General features: G+C 45.4%; 1 protein-coding gene across 1 annotated transcript in view; it reads right to left on the bottom strand.

Annotated features, from left to right (window-relative positions):
• TBXAS1 (thromboxane A synthase 1) overlaps window positions 1–16,115 on the bottom strand; it is a 168,421-nt gene extending 152,306 nt beyond the window's left edge. The window contains exon 1 of the mRNA XM_068972907.1: window positions 15,915–16,115. Coding sequence (XP_068829008.1) covers window positions 15,915–16,003 — 89 coding nt within the window. The 5' untranslated portion in view covers window positions 16,004–16,115. The remainder of the gene's footprint in view (window positions 1–15,914) is intronic.
• Window positions 16,116–20,009: the final 3,894 nt, after the last annotated feature.

The following is a 20,009-nucleotide window of genomic DNA, read 5'->3' as shown; positions in this document are numbered from 1 at the left end:
TCGCTTATTCAGCTAGAAATTCTTGGGTTCACCCCCAGGCTCAGTCAAGGTCCAAGCTGAGCCCCCGCACTGGGCGCACAACCCTGCTTCAGCCCTCCCGGAGCTAGCTCCTCACAGCCAAGACCTACTGTGACTCACCACCTTGGAGTCTTGTCGAACTCCCCATCCGTTTCTGTTCTTTTTCCAGAAAACATCATTGTTGTCGTTTACAATAAAAATCCAAACTTCCATTAGCTTTACGTTTTTGTTTTGCTTGCTCTTCGTTTGTTTTTATCTTTGTTTCTTCTTTTGTTGTGTCTGCTCACTCGTGTCCTCTTTCTCCTTTGTCAGAGGTCAGAATCCACATGGATGATCTTTGGGCATGTGGCGGACTGAGTCATTCCTCCCGATTCATCACGCCCCTCCCCCCCCTTATCAAAATTCTACATCATCAGGGAAAATATTGATTCTCTGAAGTATCAATACCTCCCACTTCAGTGGAGTCTTCTTCCTCACCTCATTCATGTTAGGCTTTCACATGTGATTTGCTTTAACCAAAGAATATAAGCAGAAGTGACATTCAGCCACTTTAAGGCTGAGCCCTGAAGAGACATTGCTTATTTCCTCTAGCATTATTTTTTTTTTGCCATGTCACATGGGTTAAGGGATCTTAGTTCCCCAACCAAGGATTGAACCCCTGCAGTGGAAGTGTAAAGTCCTAACCACTGGACCACCAGGGAATTTCCTCCTCTTGTGTTTCTTGCATTCCTATGATCTACCAGAAGTAGAACTTCCCTGAAGTATCCTCTTCAGCCTGTGCCCCATTACAAACCCATGTGGAGCAGATATGAACCCCACCCACAACCTGGAACATAGCTCCCCCACCCAACACCGGGACCATGAGAAAAATTAATGTTGTTTGCCAATGGGTTTGGGGTGGTTTGTTACACAATGTTGTTGCAGCACTAGCTGACTGATAGAGGTCAATTCATGTAACTTCTCTTGACCTTCATTTCCTCATCTGTAAAATGAAGCCATTGGACCGTATTCAAGGTGCTCAGGCTTTTCTGCACAACTTTGCAACTGAGACTCCTATTGTGAACCCAAGAGTAAGGGACTAAGCGTATCAGAGTCAAATACTGCAAAGTGCTAAAGAAAGGCAAGGACTGGGAAATGTGAGTTCTGTTTAGGAACCAAGGAGTTAGTGGTAGCCTTGGAGAGAGTCCTTTCAGTGGTCAGTGGAGCAGAAGCCCCATTGCAGGGCTGAGGGTAAATGGGAAGTGAGAAAGTGAGGAGTGTGGGGTCTTCTCTGGAAAGAGAAGGGTGGGATGGAGCGGAGGTGGGGATGGAATCCATGGTCCAAGAAGAGGTGGTTGTTGGTTGGCTGGCTTACTTGCATGCTTTAAGATGGGAGAGAATTGAACTTGCAAAAATACATTTCCAGTGTCATAATAAAGGCAAAATGAAGGCAAGATCTTGGACCAGAGTGTGCAGAAAAGCAGAGGTCTGGTCTATGAGAGAGACTAGAGTGAGAACTTACCAGGATTTATTTGCTAGGCATCATTTCCATGTCAAGCTCTCAAACCCAAGGACAAGGCAAGCGTCAACCAGTGAAACAAAGGCCAAATGAAAAATGTTGTATTGGTCAAAAGTTCATTTGGGTTTTTCAGTAAAATGTTACAGAAAAGTCCAAATGAACTTTTTTCGGCTAACCCAACAGAATTGTGCTGTTATTGCTCAAATCAGAGGATAAATGTAAATGTTGTCATGGGAAAATGTGAAAATTTTCTGAAAAGCAAATTGAGTTTAAAGCTTCATTTATAGAGCACTTTTCAAGAAACAGATTCTTTTTTTAAGTTTAAAAACCTACAAGTGAAAGTGTTAGCCAGGTCAACTCTTTGTGACTTTATAGACTGTAGTCCACCAGGCTCCTCTGTCCATGGAATTCTCCAGGCAAGAATACTGGAGTGAGTAGCCATACCCTCCTCCAGGGGATCTTTCCAACCCAGGGATCGAACCCTAGTCTCCTACAGTGCAGGCAGATTCTTTACCATCTGAGCCACCAGGGAAGCCTACAGCTAAGAGACAAACGGCTGCATCAATAGGCTAATAATAATATATATTGATGTAAAATTTACCATTAGCAAAGTATTCATACTCCTGTCAAGGAGACAGGAAAAGGATGACTGTCTCCACTTTACCACAGGAAACTGAAGCCCAGAATGGCAGCTGATGTTCCAGACCTTCTTCTTGAGAGAAAGGGCACCCCCTCCTCCTTGACGACCTTCTTTCCCAATCACTTCTAAGCCTGCTGCATTCTGGCTTCTGTTCTCACCACCCCCAATTCCAACATCACCTAAAACTTCTTAGCTGCTAAATCCAGTACTTATTTTTTACACCTCATCTACCTTGCTCAAGATCAGAAGCTCCCTAATGGTATAAGCCCAGGACCATTCAAAATGAGGCCAACTGGTCGAACTTTACCTCTGTTTACTTTTCACTTCAATGCAGTCCTCAAGATCATATGAGAATTCCAAATAGTGTTTTAAAAAAATAAATAAAATAAATAAAAACCTAGGACCTATGCGATTATTATTGAGTACAAGCCTGCAGTTAATAATGGGGTGTGTGCATGTGTGTTAAGTTGCTTCTGTCGTGTCCAACTCTGTGCAACCCTATAGACTGTAGCCCACCAGGCTCCTCTGTCCATTGGATTCTCCAGGCAAGAATACTGGAGTGGGTTGCCATTTTCTTCTCCAGGGGATCTTTCCAACCCAGGGATTGAACCCGTGTCTCTTAGGCCTCCTGCACTGGCGGGCGGTTCTTTACCACTAGCGCCACCTGGCTAATTCTGGCAGTGAATTCTTTGAAGTATGCAGTAAAGTGAAAGTGAAGTCGCTCAGTCATGTCCGACTCTTTGCGACCCCATGGACAGTAGCCTGCACCAGGCTCCTCCGTCCATGGGATTTTCTAGGCAAGAGTACTGGAGTGGGTTGCCGTTTCCTTCTCCAGGGAATTTTCCCGACCCAGGGATCGAACCCAGGTCTCCCGCATTGTAGACAGACGCTTTACCGTCTGAGCCACCAGGGAAGTAGTGCTTTGTAAACACAAACAGCTAATCCACATCTTCCTATGTTCTGTTTGCTAAGTTTGGGGTCATTCATTTAACACGTGCTGACTAATATTAACCTTCCCAGTGGTAAAGAATCCACCTGCCAAGCAGGAGATCCTGGTTTGATCCCTGGGTCGGGAAGATCCCCTGGAGGAGGGAATGGCAGCCCACTCCAGTATTCTTGCCTCGAGAATTCTAAGGACAGAGGATCCTGGTGGGCTACAGTCCATGGGGTTGCAAGAGTTGGACACGACTTAGCAACTAAACAGCAGCAACAATAGCTAACACTTACTGAACACTAACCGTGCCCAGCACTGCTCCAAGTCTACTCAAATAATCCTTCCAACATGCTATGAGGTGAGTACTGTTAATATCCCTATTTAACAGTGGGGGAATCCGAGGCACAGTGACCTTACCAACTTCCTTAAGATCACGAAGCTAACCAAGACTTGAACCCAGGCAAACAGATTTCAAAGTCCAAGCTCTGGGACATTACATACATGGGGGAAAGGCAGCCAAGAGTGAAGTATTTTTAGTGTGTTTTTAAAAGCAGTGTTGATGAACTAACATCAGTGAAAGTGCTTGAGAATAGTTTATTTTCCTAAAGAGGTTCAAAAGTCACCTTTGCAGTAAGATTTTGTTTAGCAATCCTTCCTTCATACGCTGTACAGAGATGAACTTCAACCCACAGCGCAGTGACACCTGAATTATAAAGATGAAATCCTTCACTGAGATCCAGAGTTCAATGCAGTGAAATTCTGTTATATAACAAGTGAGGGTGGCAGCTTGGTTGCAGTGATATGCATTTAGAAATAAATGGAAATTCTCTATGAGGATATTCATAGCTGCAAAGAAGAACTTGAATTTGTGTCTATATATGCCAAGCATGTGCCACACAAAATACTGTCCCTCTTAATTCAACTTTGTCAGCAAATAACTGTTTATTATCCCCAAAGAAATGTACAAGCACAGTGCTGGGCACTTAAGATCCAGTCCTGCTTACCTTCTAACAGGGGAGCCAGGGAAGTGGTTTGAGAGAGAGAAGGCACCAGGTGTGGTGGGGCAAAGATCACAGGGATGCAGGGCTCTCACCAGAATGAAGGAATCAAGAGCATCCCAGGAGAGGGGAGGAAATGAATGGCATCCAACACGGTGTGTGGACGGAATGGAGGGACCAGAGAGCAAAGCAGCAGGTGAAGAGGGGACCAGGTGGGACAGACCTCCTGTGCCAGCCGAGGAGACCAATTCTGCACGCAGGGAGGGCCATGGGAGGGCTTTCTGCCCCAGCAGTGAGAGGCTGGTTGTTCTTCAGGCTGCAGATGTAAAGGACAATTTTGAGGGGCACAAGACAGGAGGCAGGGAAACCAGATGGGTGCTTATTTCCAGGTGCTCTTGAAATCTACAACTCCAGGAGTAGAAGAGCAGATACAGGGAAAAGAATGATTCAAGGACCACTTAGGAAACAAGACTGGGTTGACTATCCAGGTGAGGGAGAGCTGGCCTGGGGGTTTGGGTGGAGAAGATGCCATATTCGGAGAGCCTTGGACAGTCAGCTCTCTCTTATCAGTGAAAAATCTGGCAAGGATGGAGTACCCAAAGATGGATGTACCCAAGCTCCTCTAGGGAAAACGTGTACCTGCCCTCAACTAGAAAGGCCTTGCTGACTCACACTGTGCCATATTTCTCCTGAGAACTGCCGAATTACCTCCTTCTATCGTCCCTTATATCATGAGACGATGCTACCAAGTTCAGTCACTCTCTGTGTACAGATAGCACTCAAACCATCTAATGTATAGATGACTATCCTTCACAATGCTTACAGCCTGGGGTTCCCAGATGCCTATTGACTTGTAGAGATAGGGAGAGGGTACATGAGATATTTTCAACATTTCAAAGAGCCTCAATGGAAATTGTGCCTCTATTGACAATCAGGTTGTGCAGGTTAACAAAAATGTCAAGTTTCTTTGCTTTGGAGTAGAATTATAACTGGGTATACGAATGCCGGTTCTCTCATTGATCACTATACTCATTGGCAGGGTTTCCATCAGCCTGTCTTCGAGTAATTAAAATGAGAAAATAAATCAATCGTTACATAAATACACATCGTTGTTTGGACAATAGAACTCGAGACCTTTGGGGAAATAATATAAACAGAGATGCTGGTGAAGAGTTTAGATAGCGTTGCTTTGAACTATGGGGATTAGCGGTTAATAAAACAGTGAAGGATGAAGGGCTTGTCCTTTATGCCTCTGCTGGAGGCTGGACCTCCCCTCCCCGACACTGTGGTCAGGATACCCCCACAGCGGGTGTTCTGTGCTGCCCACATACCTCATCTTCTAAATGGCTGGGTCCTGCCTTCTATCCCATCTCCTACTTTTGCATCAGAGCTTTGCTTCTCTATTTCTAATGTGATAATTACTTTATCTGAGTTCACGGTCATGTGATCCATAGCCCATCAATGAGGCAGAACCAGCACGCAGCCTGGAAAGCCTTCAGCAGTCAGTGAGCGTATGAACAAAGAAGGAATCTACTCTTTCAATGACGCGTGTGCAAGGCATTCTGCCAGATGTTGAGGTCATGCTGCCACTAGTGTATCCATCAGAGCACACACAGATGCTCACACACACACACACACACACACACGACAGTGATCATTTAGAAGCCATGCCATGCGTGTGGTCATTAAAGTTTACTGAGCAGCTACTCTGCACAAGGCACTCATGGGTTTAAGATTCATCCCCTGCCCTCAGGGCCTTATCATCAGGCCAGGAAACAGGACACAGGCATGAATGATAGAATAGTACAGCAAGTGCCAAGACCGCAGTAGAAACAGCAGAATTCAGAGGAAGCCAGGCCCGTTGAAGGCTGGCCTGGCTAAGAGACCTTCAGGAAGGCAATGTTTAGACAAGGTTTTGAGGGATGGGTTGGATTTCCTTTAACAGAGAGGCAAGGCGTCAGGCAGCGGGGACTGAGATGTGCGGAGTGTGGCGAGAAGGGGCAGATCGTGTGTGGAGGAAGGCGATTCGGGAGGATCTTGGCATACCTCCCAGCTCAGAGGGCAGAGGCAGCCACGGAGTTTGGTGCCCCGTGCTGGCTCTTGCTGGGGGTCTGGGCGGAGCTTGCGAAACAGGGTTTTGATTGAAGCCGCTATCAGTAGTGGTTAGCCTTGCCTTCATTCTCTGACACCATTTTCCCAGAAACCTTTGAGCCAAAAAAAGAGGGGGCCATCCTTTTTCTGGGGCCAAGCTCAGGAACTGCCATGTGCTGAGGTGAAAGCTAACATGTCTTTGTGAGACCACCTGGGGCCTTAAGGTGGCTCTGCAGGGTCACCCAGCTCTCGACTCTTTCCGGGATGGGGTGGGGGTGGGGACTGTGAGACAGCAGGGCTCCGGGGGTCCCCCCTATCAGCTGATGCGCCTCCGGTCCCCCAGCCCCCAGGCATTGTGCAGCATCACGTATTTCTGGCAAACCAGGGACAAGGTGGCCCTTCCTCGCTGAAGTGCCAATCCATTACCTGCATGGTACCTGCCCCCATCCCCGCTCTCCCCAAAGTCTTGCCCTCTTGTGGAGATGTGTGTCATTTTGGCCAGCAGAAACAAGTCCCTGAACACAGTTCAGGTTCCCAAAGGTGAGGCCCTTGCCTTCAAAGGCAAACGGCAGCCTGTGTGGTTGGTTGTGATCATGATGTTCGGGAGTGAAGGGGAGGGTCCGTGCAGTAGTTTTATTTCTGGAAGAACCACTGCCCTCCCAGGGGGGAGCAGCAAACAGCTCAGTAAGGCACAAACACAAATCGGATGGTCTGCTTTGTTCATAGAGTGAATGAGCTGCTTCTTTCATCTCTGCCCAAAGAGCCAATGCTACCAATTCCAGAAGCCTGAATTCCTTACAAGATAAAAGGATGCATGACCATAAGTGTTAAAATGATTGCTGCTGTTGTCTTTAAAGTGAAACTAAGCTTGACTAAGAGCAACTAACATGTCCAATGAGTATGGCCCAACAGAATCCCCCGGCTTCCAGAAATGGCTCATAAACTTCTCGGTAAAGGACAGCAAGCCTTATTATTTTATAATCACATTTTGCTTGGGATTAAAAATAATATTACCCAGTCTAATCGCCTAGTTGCCAAAATGTGGGCTGTTTTTTAAAAAATCAATCCGTTCTCAACAAAGACAATGATTTGCGCCTTGAGGGTGGTCGAAAGACTGCATTCACGCACCGAGGACCATTTCCAGAGAAAAGTGCTGAGAATGTGTCTTCTGATATGGCAGATCGGCCATAGGTTTCAGCCTATCAGGAAAATGCCTTTGAAGGTCATAAAATTCATTTGGCTATATAAGTTCTGGTGCGTATGCTAAAATAATCAGTCACGTTACTTTATAGTCACACCTCGTCCTCTCGTTCAGGAAAATCAATAAAGCAAGAAGAAGGCTGGGGATATTGTGCACAACTATTTAAAAGAGAGAAAACAAAAAATAATATTCTGTGAAAATGGTCCTCAAGGAAATACAGACCTAGTTTTCATAAGCAGGCTCAATTTTATCTCCAAGCTCATCACTGAATTATTAAACCGAAGTACCCGTCATATCCTAGACAAAAGCACAAAAAAATAAGGAAACAGCAGGCATCCTTTTCTATGATGCTCTAGGGCACCAGAAATTATCCACGGCCTCTAAAATGTATTTCTCAAATGTGTCCATTATTCACACTCTGAGTGGTCTGTTCCACCAAATGTTACAAAGCCCGATGTCACCCTCACTTCTGACACCATCCCACCTGAAGTGTCCACCCTCCTCTTCTCTTCTAGTCCTTTCCTGCATCTCAAGATCCAGCTCAATACCTTCCTGCTTCCCAAAGCCACCTGTGCCTGGCTGGTGACCCAGAAAGGCTGAAGAAATAAGACAGGAAGATGAGACGCAAGAATCATGCATGACGCTACAAGGAGGCCCCCGAAAGCTGCCTCCTGAGGGTATTTCCTGAGCCCTGGGACACTCAGCACCATAAGAACTGCCAAGGAGGAAGAGTAGGGTGTCCAGGCAGGAGAGGGAGCAGTCCCCAGCGGACCCTTTGGGTCTTATCCAACTTGTTTCTCACCAGCACCAGTAGCAGCTAGATCCAGTACAGATCAGCCCAAGCAAGACCATCAACAGATGAAGCAGTCATGGAGTAAATCTAGAAGGTACCGGGTGGCCTTTCATTTTGTCCATTGTTTCCTTTGCTATGTACAAGATTTTAGTTTGATGTAGTCCCACTAGCTTATTTGTGATGTCGTTGCCTGTGTTTTTAGTGTCATAGCCAAAAAAATCATTGCCAAGACCAATGTCAAGGGGCTTTTTCTCTATGTTTTCTTCTAGGAGTTTTTCAGTTGCAGGTCTTACATTTAAGTTGTTAATCTGATTTGGGTTTATTTTTATTTATGGTTGCTGCTGTTGCTGCTAAGTTGCTTCAGTCATATCCGACTCTGTGCGACCCCATAGACGGCAGCCACCAGGCTCCCCCGTCCCTGGGATTCTCCGGGCAAGAACACTGAGTGGGTTGCCATTTCCTTCTCCAATGCATGAAAGTGAAAAGTGAAAGTGAAGTCACTCAGTCGTGTCCGACTCTTAGCGACCCCATGGACTGCAGCCTACCATGGACTTTCTGCATCCATGGGATTTTCCAGGCAAGAGTACTGGAGTGGGTTGCCATTGCCTTCTCCTTATTTATGGTATAAAGGTCCAATTTCACTCTTTTGCATATGATTATCTAATTTTCCCAGCATCATTTATTAAAGAGACTATCTTTTCCCCATTGTCTATTTTGACTTCTTTGTCAAAATTAGTTGATTGTTTGTTTCTGGATATTTTATTCTATTCCATTGGCTTATGTGTCTGTTTTTATTCCAGAACCACAAGTTTTGACTATTATAGCTCTATAATATAGTTTGAAATCAGGAATTGTGATGCCTCCAAACTTGTTCTTCTTCCTCAACAGTGACTTTACAATTCAGTCTTTTGTGGATCTATGCAAATTTTAAGATTTTTTTTTCCTATTTCTATGGAAAATGCCATTGGAATTTCGATAGGTATTACATTGACTCCATAGATCACTTTGGGTACTATGAACATTTTAACAGTATTAATTCTTCCCACATATAAACATGGGATTTTTTCCATGGATTTTGTGGCTTTTTCCATTTCTTTCATCAATGTCCTATTGATGAAATTTTCAGCGTACAGATCTTTTCACTTCCTTGATTAAAGTTATCCTTAAGTATTTCATTCTCTTTGATGCTATTGTCAGTGGGATTGATTTCTTTTTCAGAAAGTTTGTTGTCAGTCTGTAGAAATGCAACTGACTTTTTAATGTTGATTTTGTATCCTGCAACTTTAATGAATTCATTCATTATTTCTGATGGGTTTTGGTTGCGGGGGGAGTCTAGGATGTTGCATGTATAAGGGCATGTGCTCTGCAAACAGGTAGTTTTACTTCTTCCTTTCTAATTTAGATATCAGTGTTTTCCTTTTCTTATCTAATTGCTCTGCTAGGATTTCTAGCATTATGCTGAATGACAAAAGTGGGCATTCTTGTCTTGTTCCTGACCTTAGAGGAAAGACTTTCAGCTTCTCACTCTTGAGTATGATGTTAGCTGTGAGTTTGTCCTGAACTATGGCCTTTATTGTGTTGGGGTACTTTCCTTCCTAATTTGTTGAGAGTTTTTATCATGAAAGGAAGTCAGATGTTGTCAAATGCATTTCCTGCATCTATTGAGATAATTGTAGATTAGCTGTTAATGTGGTGTATCTTCATTCTGTTAATGTGGTGTATCACGTTTATTGATTTGCATACATTGAACCAACTTGCGCCCTGGGAGCAGTGGTTTCTTTTCTTTTTTAAATATTTATTTGACTGTGCCAGGTCTTAGTTGAGGGATGTGGGATCTGTAGCTGCAGCATGTGAAATCTTTAGTTGTGGCACGCAGGATTTTTAGTTGCGGCATGCAAACTCTTAGTTGTGGCATGTGGGATCTAGTTCCTTGATCGGGGATTAAACATGGGCCTTCTGCACTGGGAGCTCAGAGTCTTAGTACTGAACCACCAGGGAAGTCCCAGTGGTTTCTTTTAAATATGTCTGAAATTAGAGTTAGATCTAGAATTAGAATCTAGTTTTTCTACATGTAAAGCAAGCTCTGTGAGAAAGAAACTTCAAGGTACAGACAGGGATGGACCTTTCATTGTCATCTTGTCTAAATAATCACTATTCACAACTTAATTTAACCTGATCTTAGAATGAGACTTAGAATGAGAAAGCTGAGCACCAAAGAATTGATGCTTTTGAACTGTGGTGTTGGAGAAGACTCTTGAGAGTCCCTTGGACAGCAAGGAAATCAAACTAGTCAATCCTAAAGGAAATCAGTCCTGAATATTCATTGGAAGGACTGATGCTGAAGCTGAAGCTCCAATCCTTTGGCCACCTGATGCGAAGAACTAACTCACTAGAACAGACCCTGATGCTGGGAAATATTGAAGGCAGGAAGGGAAGGGGATGACAAAAGATGAGATGACTGGATGGCTTCACTGACTTGATGGGCATGAGTCTGAGCAAGCTCCGGGAGTTGGTGATGGACAGGGAAGCCTGGTGTGCTGCAGTCCGTGGGGTCACAAAGACTCGGACACGACTGAGAGACTGAACTGAACTATACTGAGAATGAGACTTGATCAGAACCCTAACTTACCCTGTTTCCTATTTTAATGTCCATTTAGGTTATACTTCTGGGTCTCAGGCTCCTCAGACTTAAATGCAGCTTGGCATTAAGAGCCCTTCCATCTTCCCAAGACAACTCTTCTCTCTTTAGCCACTTATGGCAACAACCACAGTTTACTTTTCTCACTGCTTCATCAGCCAGGAAGTTTCCCGATTATTCCAAATTCTCCTGTATGTTCTACTCTGCTATTGGAGAGTGCGTCTTGAAACCTCCATGTCCAAAGCATAAGACTGCTTTCCTCTTCATTGCTACAGAGGAGGAATTCCCTACTCTTTTTAGCAAAACCTTTTTTGTTGTGGTTTTGCTCAGTAATTGATATTTGTTTTAAAAATATGGAAGATGCAGAAAGAGCAAAGGAAGAAAAAATCCCACAATCCTACCACTATTCCTCGTAACTCAGTTGGTAAAGAATCTTCCTGCAGTGCAGGAGACGCAGGTTTGATTCCTGGGTGGTAAAGATCCCCTGGTGAAGGAAATGGCAACCCACTCCAGTATTCTTGCCTGGAGAATCCTATGGACAGAGGAGCCTGACAGGCTACAGTCCATGGGATCGCAAGAATTATACATAACTTAGCAATTAAACCACCATCATTAATATTTGGGCTATTTCCTTACATTCTTTCTTTTTTTTTTTCCCCTGTACAGATGAATTTTTTTATTGTGATATAATTCACATGTCATAAAATTCATCCTGTTAAAGTATGTGATTCAGTGGTTTTAGTATATTCACTGAGTTGTGCAACCATCAGCATTATCTAATTTCAGAACATTTTCATCACCCCCAAAAGAAACTCCACACCTACCAGCAACCACTCCCATCTCCCCTCCTCCAGCTCCTGACAACCACTAATCTACTTTCTGTTTGTATGGATGGGGCAAGTAAATTTGCACATTATTAAATAGGGAATCCTTACACTCTTTCTTAGGCCTTCCCTGATAGCTCAGCTGGTAAGAAAAATCCACCTGAAATGCAGGAGACCCTGGTTCAGTTCCGGGGTTGGGAAGATCTACTGGAGAAGGGATAGGCTACCCACTCCAGTATTCCTGGTCTTCCCTTGTGGCTCAGCTGGTAAAGAATCTGCCCACACTGCGGGGGACCTGGGTTCGATCCCTGGGTTGAGAAGATCCATCCCCTGGAGAAGGGAAAGGCTACCCACTCCAGTATTCTGGCCTGGAGAATTCTATGGACTGTATAGTCCACGGGGTCACAAAGAGTCAGATACTACTGAGCAACTTTCACTTTCACTTCACTTTACACTCTTTCTTAATAAAGAAATCCTCATCTCACCAAAAGCTGCCAGCTCATAGGCGCTCTTCAAGGTTTAATTACATTGTACTTTAGATTGCCTCTAGCACTATTCAACTCACACCACTTACTTCTTGGACATAAATCTCTTCCAAAAGTCAGGATTTCAAACAACTTTATACAGAAAAATGAGTTTTTAAGATGTTTTGTCACGTGCTTTGATCACAAGCTTCATGGGCTTCTTGCTAGTGTATCCTACATCCCCTCCTCCAACCCCCAGGGGAGTAGCCCTGATCCCCTTAGACCCCAGTGCACAGTGTTCAGCCTCATAACTATCAATTTTAGTGACTGTCATCAAAAAAATTGCATCGAATACCATTTGGGGAAAAACTATCAAAATATACTATTATAGTCTCTTTTAAAATGAAATTGATTCTTTTCTCTTCTGCTTTCTAAACTCATACATCTACTTCTTCAGGAAATGTTTAAGTAGATGCCACAGTCTTGCTCTACAAGGTGAGTGGAGATCCAAAACCAGCACACCTGTTGGGGTCCAATTAGAACATGGACCCCAAGCTGGTTCAGACGGAAAAGGCCATAGGAAAAGGGTGATGCATGTAGGCAGAAGACTTAAGACTTGTATTGAGCTGTAACGCCTAAGGGAAGAGCCAGCAAGAAAATACCAGTGGAGATTAGAGCCAACATTCATTAGGCACCAACTGCATGCATGCATTGTGGAGGAGCGGGGGATAGAGGTGAGAACAACAAGAAAAGCCACAGTGAGTGGGACTGGTCAGTGCCGTGGGCAAGCAGAATATTCAATGAGGAGGTGCCCCTGAGCTCCTCGAAGGAAAGAGGAGAGAAAGGGGATTCCACGCACGGAGAGCAGCAAGAACAGAGGCCTGGATGCGTGGAGCATGTGACCATTCATGGAACTGCCAAGCCCACAGGATGGAGTCAGGGTCTGGGGGATGAAGCTGCTGAAGGAGGCGAGAACCAAAGCCTACACCCCGAGGGCCAAGCTGATGCATGTGGACTTCTTCACTTTGCCTGCATTAAACCAGACACTAGAACAGGCAAGTCATGGACAGAGGTTTCCAGAACTGCAGTGAGATACGGGACCTCGCCCCTGACTTGAATGAACCCCCAGGCTTGTGGACCGGCAAGCAGCGGTCCTCCCCGTGTTACCTTCCCAGAGTTGAGGCTCTTGTCGCACGCTCTCCTGGCCCAGAGGCAGGCGGAACTCTTAACAGGAAAGACTAAGGAGTTTAAACCTTCAAAACTGCACCCGGCACAAGACTTCCTTGGGGGCAGATGCTGTGAGGGTCTCTCTACCCCCAGCTCTCTCTGAGTGCCCTTCTCTTTCCCATATGCCTCTTGTCAAGAAAATGAAGTGGGAGGGAGGCCCTGCCTCATTGAAGCCAATGTCTGTTGCTCAGGAGTCTTGGGGATTCCCTGATAGCTCACTTGGTAAAGAATCTGCCTGCAATGCAGGAGACCCCAGTTCAATCCTTGGGTCAGGAAGATCCACTGGAGAAGGGATAGGCTACCCACTCCAGTATTCTTGGGCTTCCCTTGTGGCTCAGCTGGTAAAGAATCCACCTCAATGCAGGAGACCTGGGTTCGATCCCTTTGTTGGGAAGATCCCCTGGAGAAGGGCAAGGCCACCCACTCCAGTATTCTGGCCTGGAGGACTCTATGGACTGTATAGTTCAAGGGGTCACACATGACTGAGCGACTTTCACTTCACTTTACTCAGGACTCTTGCCTGGAAAACGAGTGTTGAGAGCTCAAGGATGGTGACCATGAGCTGATCCCGGGATAGACCCAGGATATAGGAACCACATCCACGGCCCCTCAAGGCTCCTCCTCTTCACCAGCATCCTCCCCAGACACCCAGCTCAGCCACAACCTTCACATCTCCCCCACCTTGGGCATCTGATCTAGACCTCTTGTTTTCTGACCTTGTACCAGGGCCTCCCGCCATGCCTGGCGCACATGAACAAATCGATAAATATTTTCACAAGAACAAATAGAAGTCGGCTCTGGCTTCCTAGTCACCACCTCTGCTTCATGCCTCTCTCTAATCTCAGTGTCTTTGACCCAGGTTATTAGCATGGCCCCAGAACAGATTACAAATGCACAACTGCCTTGCTGAACGGTATGGTGTTATTAGCCGTGACTCTGATCTACACTGATTAGAGACACCCAGTTACAGCAGCTTATCACTCAGGACACATGCCCCTTTATAGGAGAGGCACAGCATTAATGTATGCAGTTCACTCACCCATTCATCAGACATTTATCGGAGCCATGCTATATATATCAGGCACTGAGCTGGAAATTAAGACTATAGAAACTGAAAAGACCCAATAATGACAGAAACAAGTGAAGTGAAGTGAAGTGTACAATAGAAACATGGATGCTGTGAGACCATGGGGGCCTCAAACAGAACACACTTTGAGAATTACAGTCAGTGCACAAATGTTGATGAGAAATTAATATTAATAAGTATATCAATGAGAAAATTTAAATATACCTGAAGCACAAAAGACTTACTTCCCTCTGTGTTTAGGTCACATTAAATGATAGTTAATGATACTGGCTGATATCTACTAAGCACCCAGAACATATCAGGCACTGTGTTAAGTCCATCTCTGAGCAGAAACACACTGAGATGGATGGAAGGATGGAGCAGGGTTGGGGAGGGAGCGTACCACTTGCTCCTGGGTTTGCATGTGGCTGGTTTCAAGGCAAGATAAGCCACACTGAGAAAAGTTCAAAAGATAATTAAACCAGTTAGAAGGCAAAACAGCACTGGGACTGAAGCTGGGTTTCAGAGCCAATTTCCAAGACGTAATTTCATCATCATAGAACATCAAACGTGAATTCCATTTTCAGCTATGCAAATTCCAAAAGAATAATACCTCACATTTGCATAATGCTTGATGCTTTTCAAAGTGCTGTCCCAGTTATTAATCGAGAGGAGGCTTTATTACTACCAGAAACGTAAATTGAAATTCTGTTCAAACTCAAACTCTCCATTATTTTTTCCACTTTCCCCTCAAAAACCAGAGCTGCCTAAATCCAGGTGCTTTTGATGGAGTGGGTAATTTTAATAACTTTCACTGACAAGGTGAATATGCATAAATGAAGCATATTGTGGGGCCTCACATCCAGTCTCTGATCAAGTCAGACTTCAGAAAACCTTCTGTTGAATTAACAAGATCATGGGGAGTTATTTCCAGTTTAAATTTGAGATCCTCCCAGGTCTCAGACTTGGTGGCACTGCACACACTACATTCATCCCTTTCTATCAAATTTAGAAAACAAGGAAATTAGTTCCACCTCTTTATCTTTAAGCCTACAGAAATCCCTTCGCAGTGACTTTCCCATGCACGTCGCCAGACCACATCGCCCGGACAGCTCCTTTATCTTTTTTTTTTTTTTTTTTTTTAGCTTTTAACGTCATCAGAACCAAGAGGCTGAATCTGCTGTAAATCCAGCCTGGGGAGATAGGACGGCGATGCAAGGAAATACTTCTGCCCAAACCTTGCCAATCTGTTGCTTTCTCCCTCTCTTTCAAAGTTAATTATGTGTAGCATTCTCAGTCACTGAATCACCAGCCTTTCCTGACACCTCCATCACATGCATTAGAGCAAAAGATTAACCTGGCTGTTTGCTTTTAATTCTGAAGCTGTGTTAATACTCAACTCCCTGCAGATTAAAGGGGAAGAAAAACACACTCCCACAGACCCCACCCTGGTTCCAGCACGGCTCTGTGACTGCTATTTCTGACAATGTCACCATGGTTGGGACATACTGGCTGCACTTACCATTTCAGGAGGGCCAAGAAGACCACGGACAGGGCCACCGTCACCATGGGGCCACTCACTTCCAGCCTGAAGAACCCTAAGACTTCCATTGTTCCTCAGAGACCCTAGAGGGGTGATACTGCCAAGGAAAGAGGAAGGCTGATCCCCTAGCTGTTACAGGAACCCACAGTCTGCAGACAGAAGACATAGGCAACCAAGAAAATATCCCAAGATGTGGGTCCCCGAAGTGTGCCCTTTCTCAGAAGTGTCTCCTTATAAAGAGGAAGGAAGAGGAGGGAAAAACAAAGGGTTTCATTGTGAGGCAATGAATCAGCAACTTTATTTTCTTGATGACTGTACTGCCAATAAACATTTACGCTAACTTCCCTGGGAAGAAGCAGCAGCAGACCTGACCCAAGGTCTGCTGGGAAAGAGAATGGCTGCAACCGTAGAATTCTATCGTGACAAGTACTCCTTAAAGAAAGAACATGCTTTAAAAAAAAATTAATTTGTTATTAAATGTTCATATGGGTCAGGAAACTAAATGTCCCAGAAAAATTCAAGGCCAGACATCAGACTGATGAAAAATGCCAGCTGCACTGAGGACATCCATCCCACTAAGGTCATTTGGGATTCCCTAATAGTTTAATTGGTAGAGAATCCGCCTGCAATGCAGGAGACCCCGGTTCAATTCCTGGGTCAGGAAGATCCCCTGGAGAAGGGATAGGCTACCCACTCCAGTATTCTCAGGCTTCCCTTGTGGCTCAGCTGGTAAAGAATCTGCCTGCAATGTGGGAAACCTGGGTTGATCCCTGGGTTGGGAAGATCCCTGGGTTTCCTGGAGAAGGGAAAGCTACCCACTCCTGTATTCTGGCCTGGAGAGTTCCATGGACTGTAAAGTCCATGGGGTCACAAAGATTCGGATACAACTGAGCAATTTGTGCTTTCACTTTTCAAGGTCATTTCATCCATGGGGTCCCCTGGCCCTAGGGGTTCAGTGGGATCCCTGCTCAAAGCCTAAGGATCTTGCCTCGTGTCAGCCCTCTCATCATGAGTTGGAGGATTTCTTAAATGTCTAAAAGTGTACCTGTAGGTTTGTATAAAGGCCCTTTGTTCTATCTCTGAGCTTATCTGACTAAGGTGGACTGGATTATTTTTTGCTTATTAATCAGCTGGTGACACCTTTAGTAACAGGAAGGGTGTATCAGAGAGGAAACCATTCACTCATCATGACAGTCTTTTGTTCATTCATCATGGGTCGAGGGGCTGAGTTTACAGTGCTTGGAAAGGAGAAGCACTGGGCTCTGGAGAATTTTCTCTGGGGACAGACAGACAATAAACAAGTAGATAAATTGCATGTTGAGAACAGCATTGGGAAGGCCATGAACACAGGGCTGTGACTGGGAATAACTGGGATAACCCATTAGGAGAGTGTGGAGAGAAATCTGGGGAGGACAACTCGAAGCCAAGAGGCTCAGGTGAGGGGGAGACATCAGGTAAAGCGCCATGGGCAAAGCCTTTGGGCCAAAAGGTGACCAGATAAAGGCTCTCAGGTGGGAGCAAACTCCCCTTGTTGTGGGAACTGGAGAGAGGCCAGCGGGCCAGCTGGAGGAGCAGCTGGGAAAGGAGGAGACTCCGCAGAGGCCAGACAGCTCAGAGCCGCAGCAAGCAGCCAGGGCTTCATTTTATGTGCCACTTAGCAGTTTAGTGGGGTCATATTTCTGTTTGTAAGAGTTGTTCTGGCTGTGCGTGAAGAATTCATGGAAATAGAAGCAGGGAGCCGCTTGGAAGATGATTTTGTGAGACGAGGCTGCTCAGACTAGAGTAGGGATGAGAGGAGGAGAGAAGGAGATGAGTTTGAAATCTATTCTGGGGACAGACTCTGCAGAATTTCCTGGTGGATTGGAGGAAGACAGAAGGGGAGCGAGGCGGCATGTCTGATCCCCATGTTCCTGACTTGAGGGAGAGCCCTTCACAGAGATGAAGAAGGCTGGGGAAAGATGGGGTACTGTTGGGGTCAAAAGTTGGGTTTTGGTGCTGTTGAGATGTCTGGGAGACACTGGAGTGGAGCTGTCAAGTCAGAGAGGAATCTCGGCTGCAGATACAAATAATAATCCTTAATACTGACAGTACCATTTATGGAGTACTTACCATGTGCTAGATACTAGTCTAAGAACATCCAGATATATTAGCTCACTTAATCCTCATAAGCTACTCTCGGAGGCAATGCTTATTATTAATCCCACTTTAGAGAAGTAGAAACTGAGGCATGGGAGGTATGACTCCAAAGCCCATACTCTTTATCAAAAGGTGATAGTCCATCATTCAAGGCACCAATATGCAAATGGTAGTTAAATCCAGATGCGCTGATGAGCGACAGCCCCGAATAAGAGAGTGAGCCATGCAAATACCAAATAGCTTCCTTCCAAGCATCTTCCCTATTCTCTAACAATTTGACCTGCCTGCTTGTTTTGCATCTCTACTCGGGTGTCCTCCAACGGCTACACCTATCTGGACCAGTGCCCCATGTCCCAGCCAAGCCCTTTGGGACGTCCTGTCCTCTCTCCGTACTCTATGTCTCTCGTCCCATGTGACCAGTACTGTGTGCATGTATGCTCAGTCACTCAGTTGTGTCTGACTCTGCAACCCTGTGGACTGTAGCCTGCCAGGCTCCTCTATCCATAGAATTTTCCAGACAAGAATATTGGAGTGAGTTGATACATAAGTTTATTTACATAAGACCTCTTGGAGACTCGAACCTACTGACATGCACGGTGACTCTCCAACAGTGGGGTGCAGAGAGTGGCATTCCTCGAGTGCATTAGACCACAGAATCCCTCTTAAAGGACATGTATGAACACAGTCTGGATGTTGTACTCTTAGGAATGTGCTTGGAGAAATATTGACCAAGCCGGGCTCTTATTTACGGAGGAAGAAACGGAAATCCAGAAAGAGAAAGTGATGGTACCTGGAGACAGAGACCAGGGTGGACCCTCATCTCTTCTCAGACTTTGCATCTAGAAGACATGCCTCCCATCCTGCTATGGGGCTGTGGGACTGTCACAGGCCCTGCCCTTCCCACGAGGATGGCTTTGATGGACCTCTCATAGGCCCTGCCCAGTTCACGGAGATGGCTTTGCTGTTGGCAGTCAGCTCAGGGATGTCCCGAAGGGTGGTCACTTCCCCTAGAGACACCAGTTCCTCTCATTCATGCACTGAGTTTATTCGCTCAGTCGTGTCTGACCCTTTGTGACCCCATGGTCTGCAGCCTGTCAGGCACCTCTGCCCATGGGGATTCTCCAGGCAGAAATACTGGTGTGGGTTGCCATGCCCTCCTCCAGGGGATCGTCCCAACCCAGGGGTCGAACCCAGGCCTCCCACATTGCAGGCGGATTCTTTACCATCTGAGCCATGAGGGAACCCCAACGAGTTCCTCAAGTAGTATTTCTGGAGCCCTTTGTGTGTGATTTGTGATTTTTGGAAGCTTTAAATGCCCCTTTCAACACTCGCCTCAGAGCAGAGATAATATTCAGTGAATTGTGGACAGTAATTAATCCAGATGGACAGAAGGGTCAAACATGAGAGGTTTTAGGCTTTGCATCAGTAGAGTAACATGATTAAGGACGTAGTACAGCTTGGGTATCTGTGATGCAATGCAGAGACATGCTGGTTGAGATTTTTCCAGAATGAGGAGGAGACTGTTGCCGTAATATATACCATCATTAAATATTAGGCCTTTATTCTCTAGATTGTTTATTCTCGCAAAGAGTCAGACCTGGCTGAGCTACTGAACTGAACCGATTCTCTAAATGTTTTCTTTTCAATACGTATCTATTAAAACCAACTTAGGGCTCACCTGGTGGTCCACTGATTGAGAACCTGCCTTCCAATGCTGTAGACTCGGGTTTGATCCTTGGTCAGGGAACTAAGTAGCCTCAGGGCTACTAAGCCTGAGTACTGCAACAAAGACCCAGTGTAGCCAAAATAGAAAACAAAAACAGCCAACTCTACAGAACTGTATAAAAATAGTCTACAATCCCAACTCCCAGAGGTAAACTCTGTGAACCAACTTGCCTATGTCCCCCACTATCTTTTTCTACACATATGCAAACATTG

Source organism: Capricornis sumatraensis, chromosome 5, assembly GCF_032405125.1.
Source record: "Capricornis sumatraensis isolate serow.1 chromosome 5, serow.2, whole genome shotgun sequence".
Classification (NCBI taxonomy): domain Eukaryota; kingdom Metazoa; phylum Chordata; class Mammalia; order Artiodactyla; family Bovidae; genus Capricornis; species Capricornis sumatraensis.
This window is presented reverse-complemented; position numbering and strand designations above follow the sequence as displayed.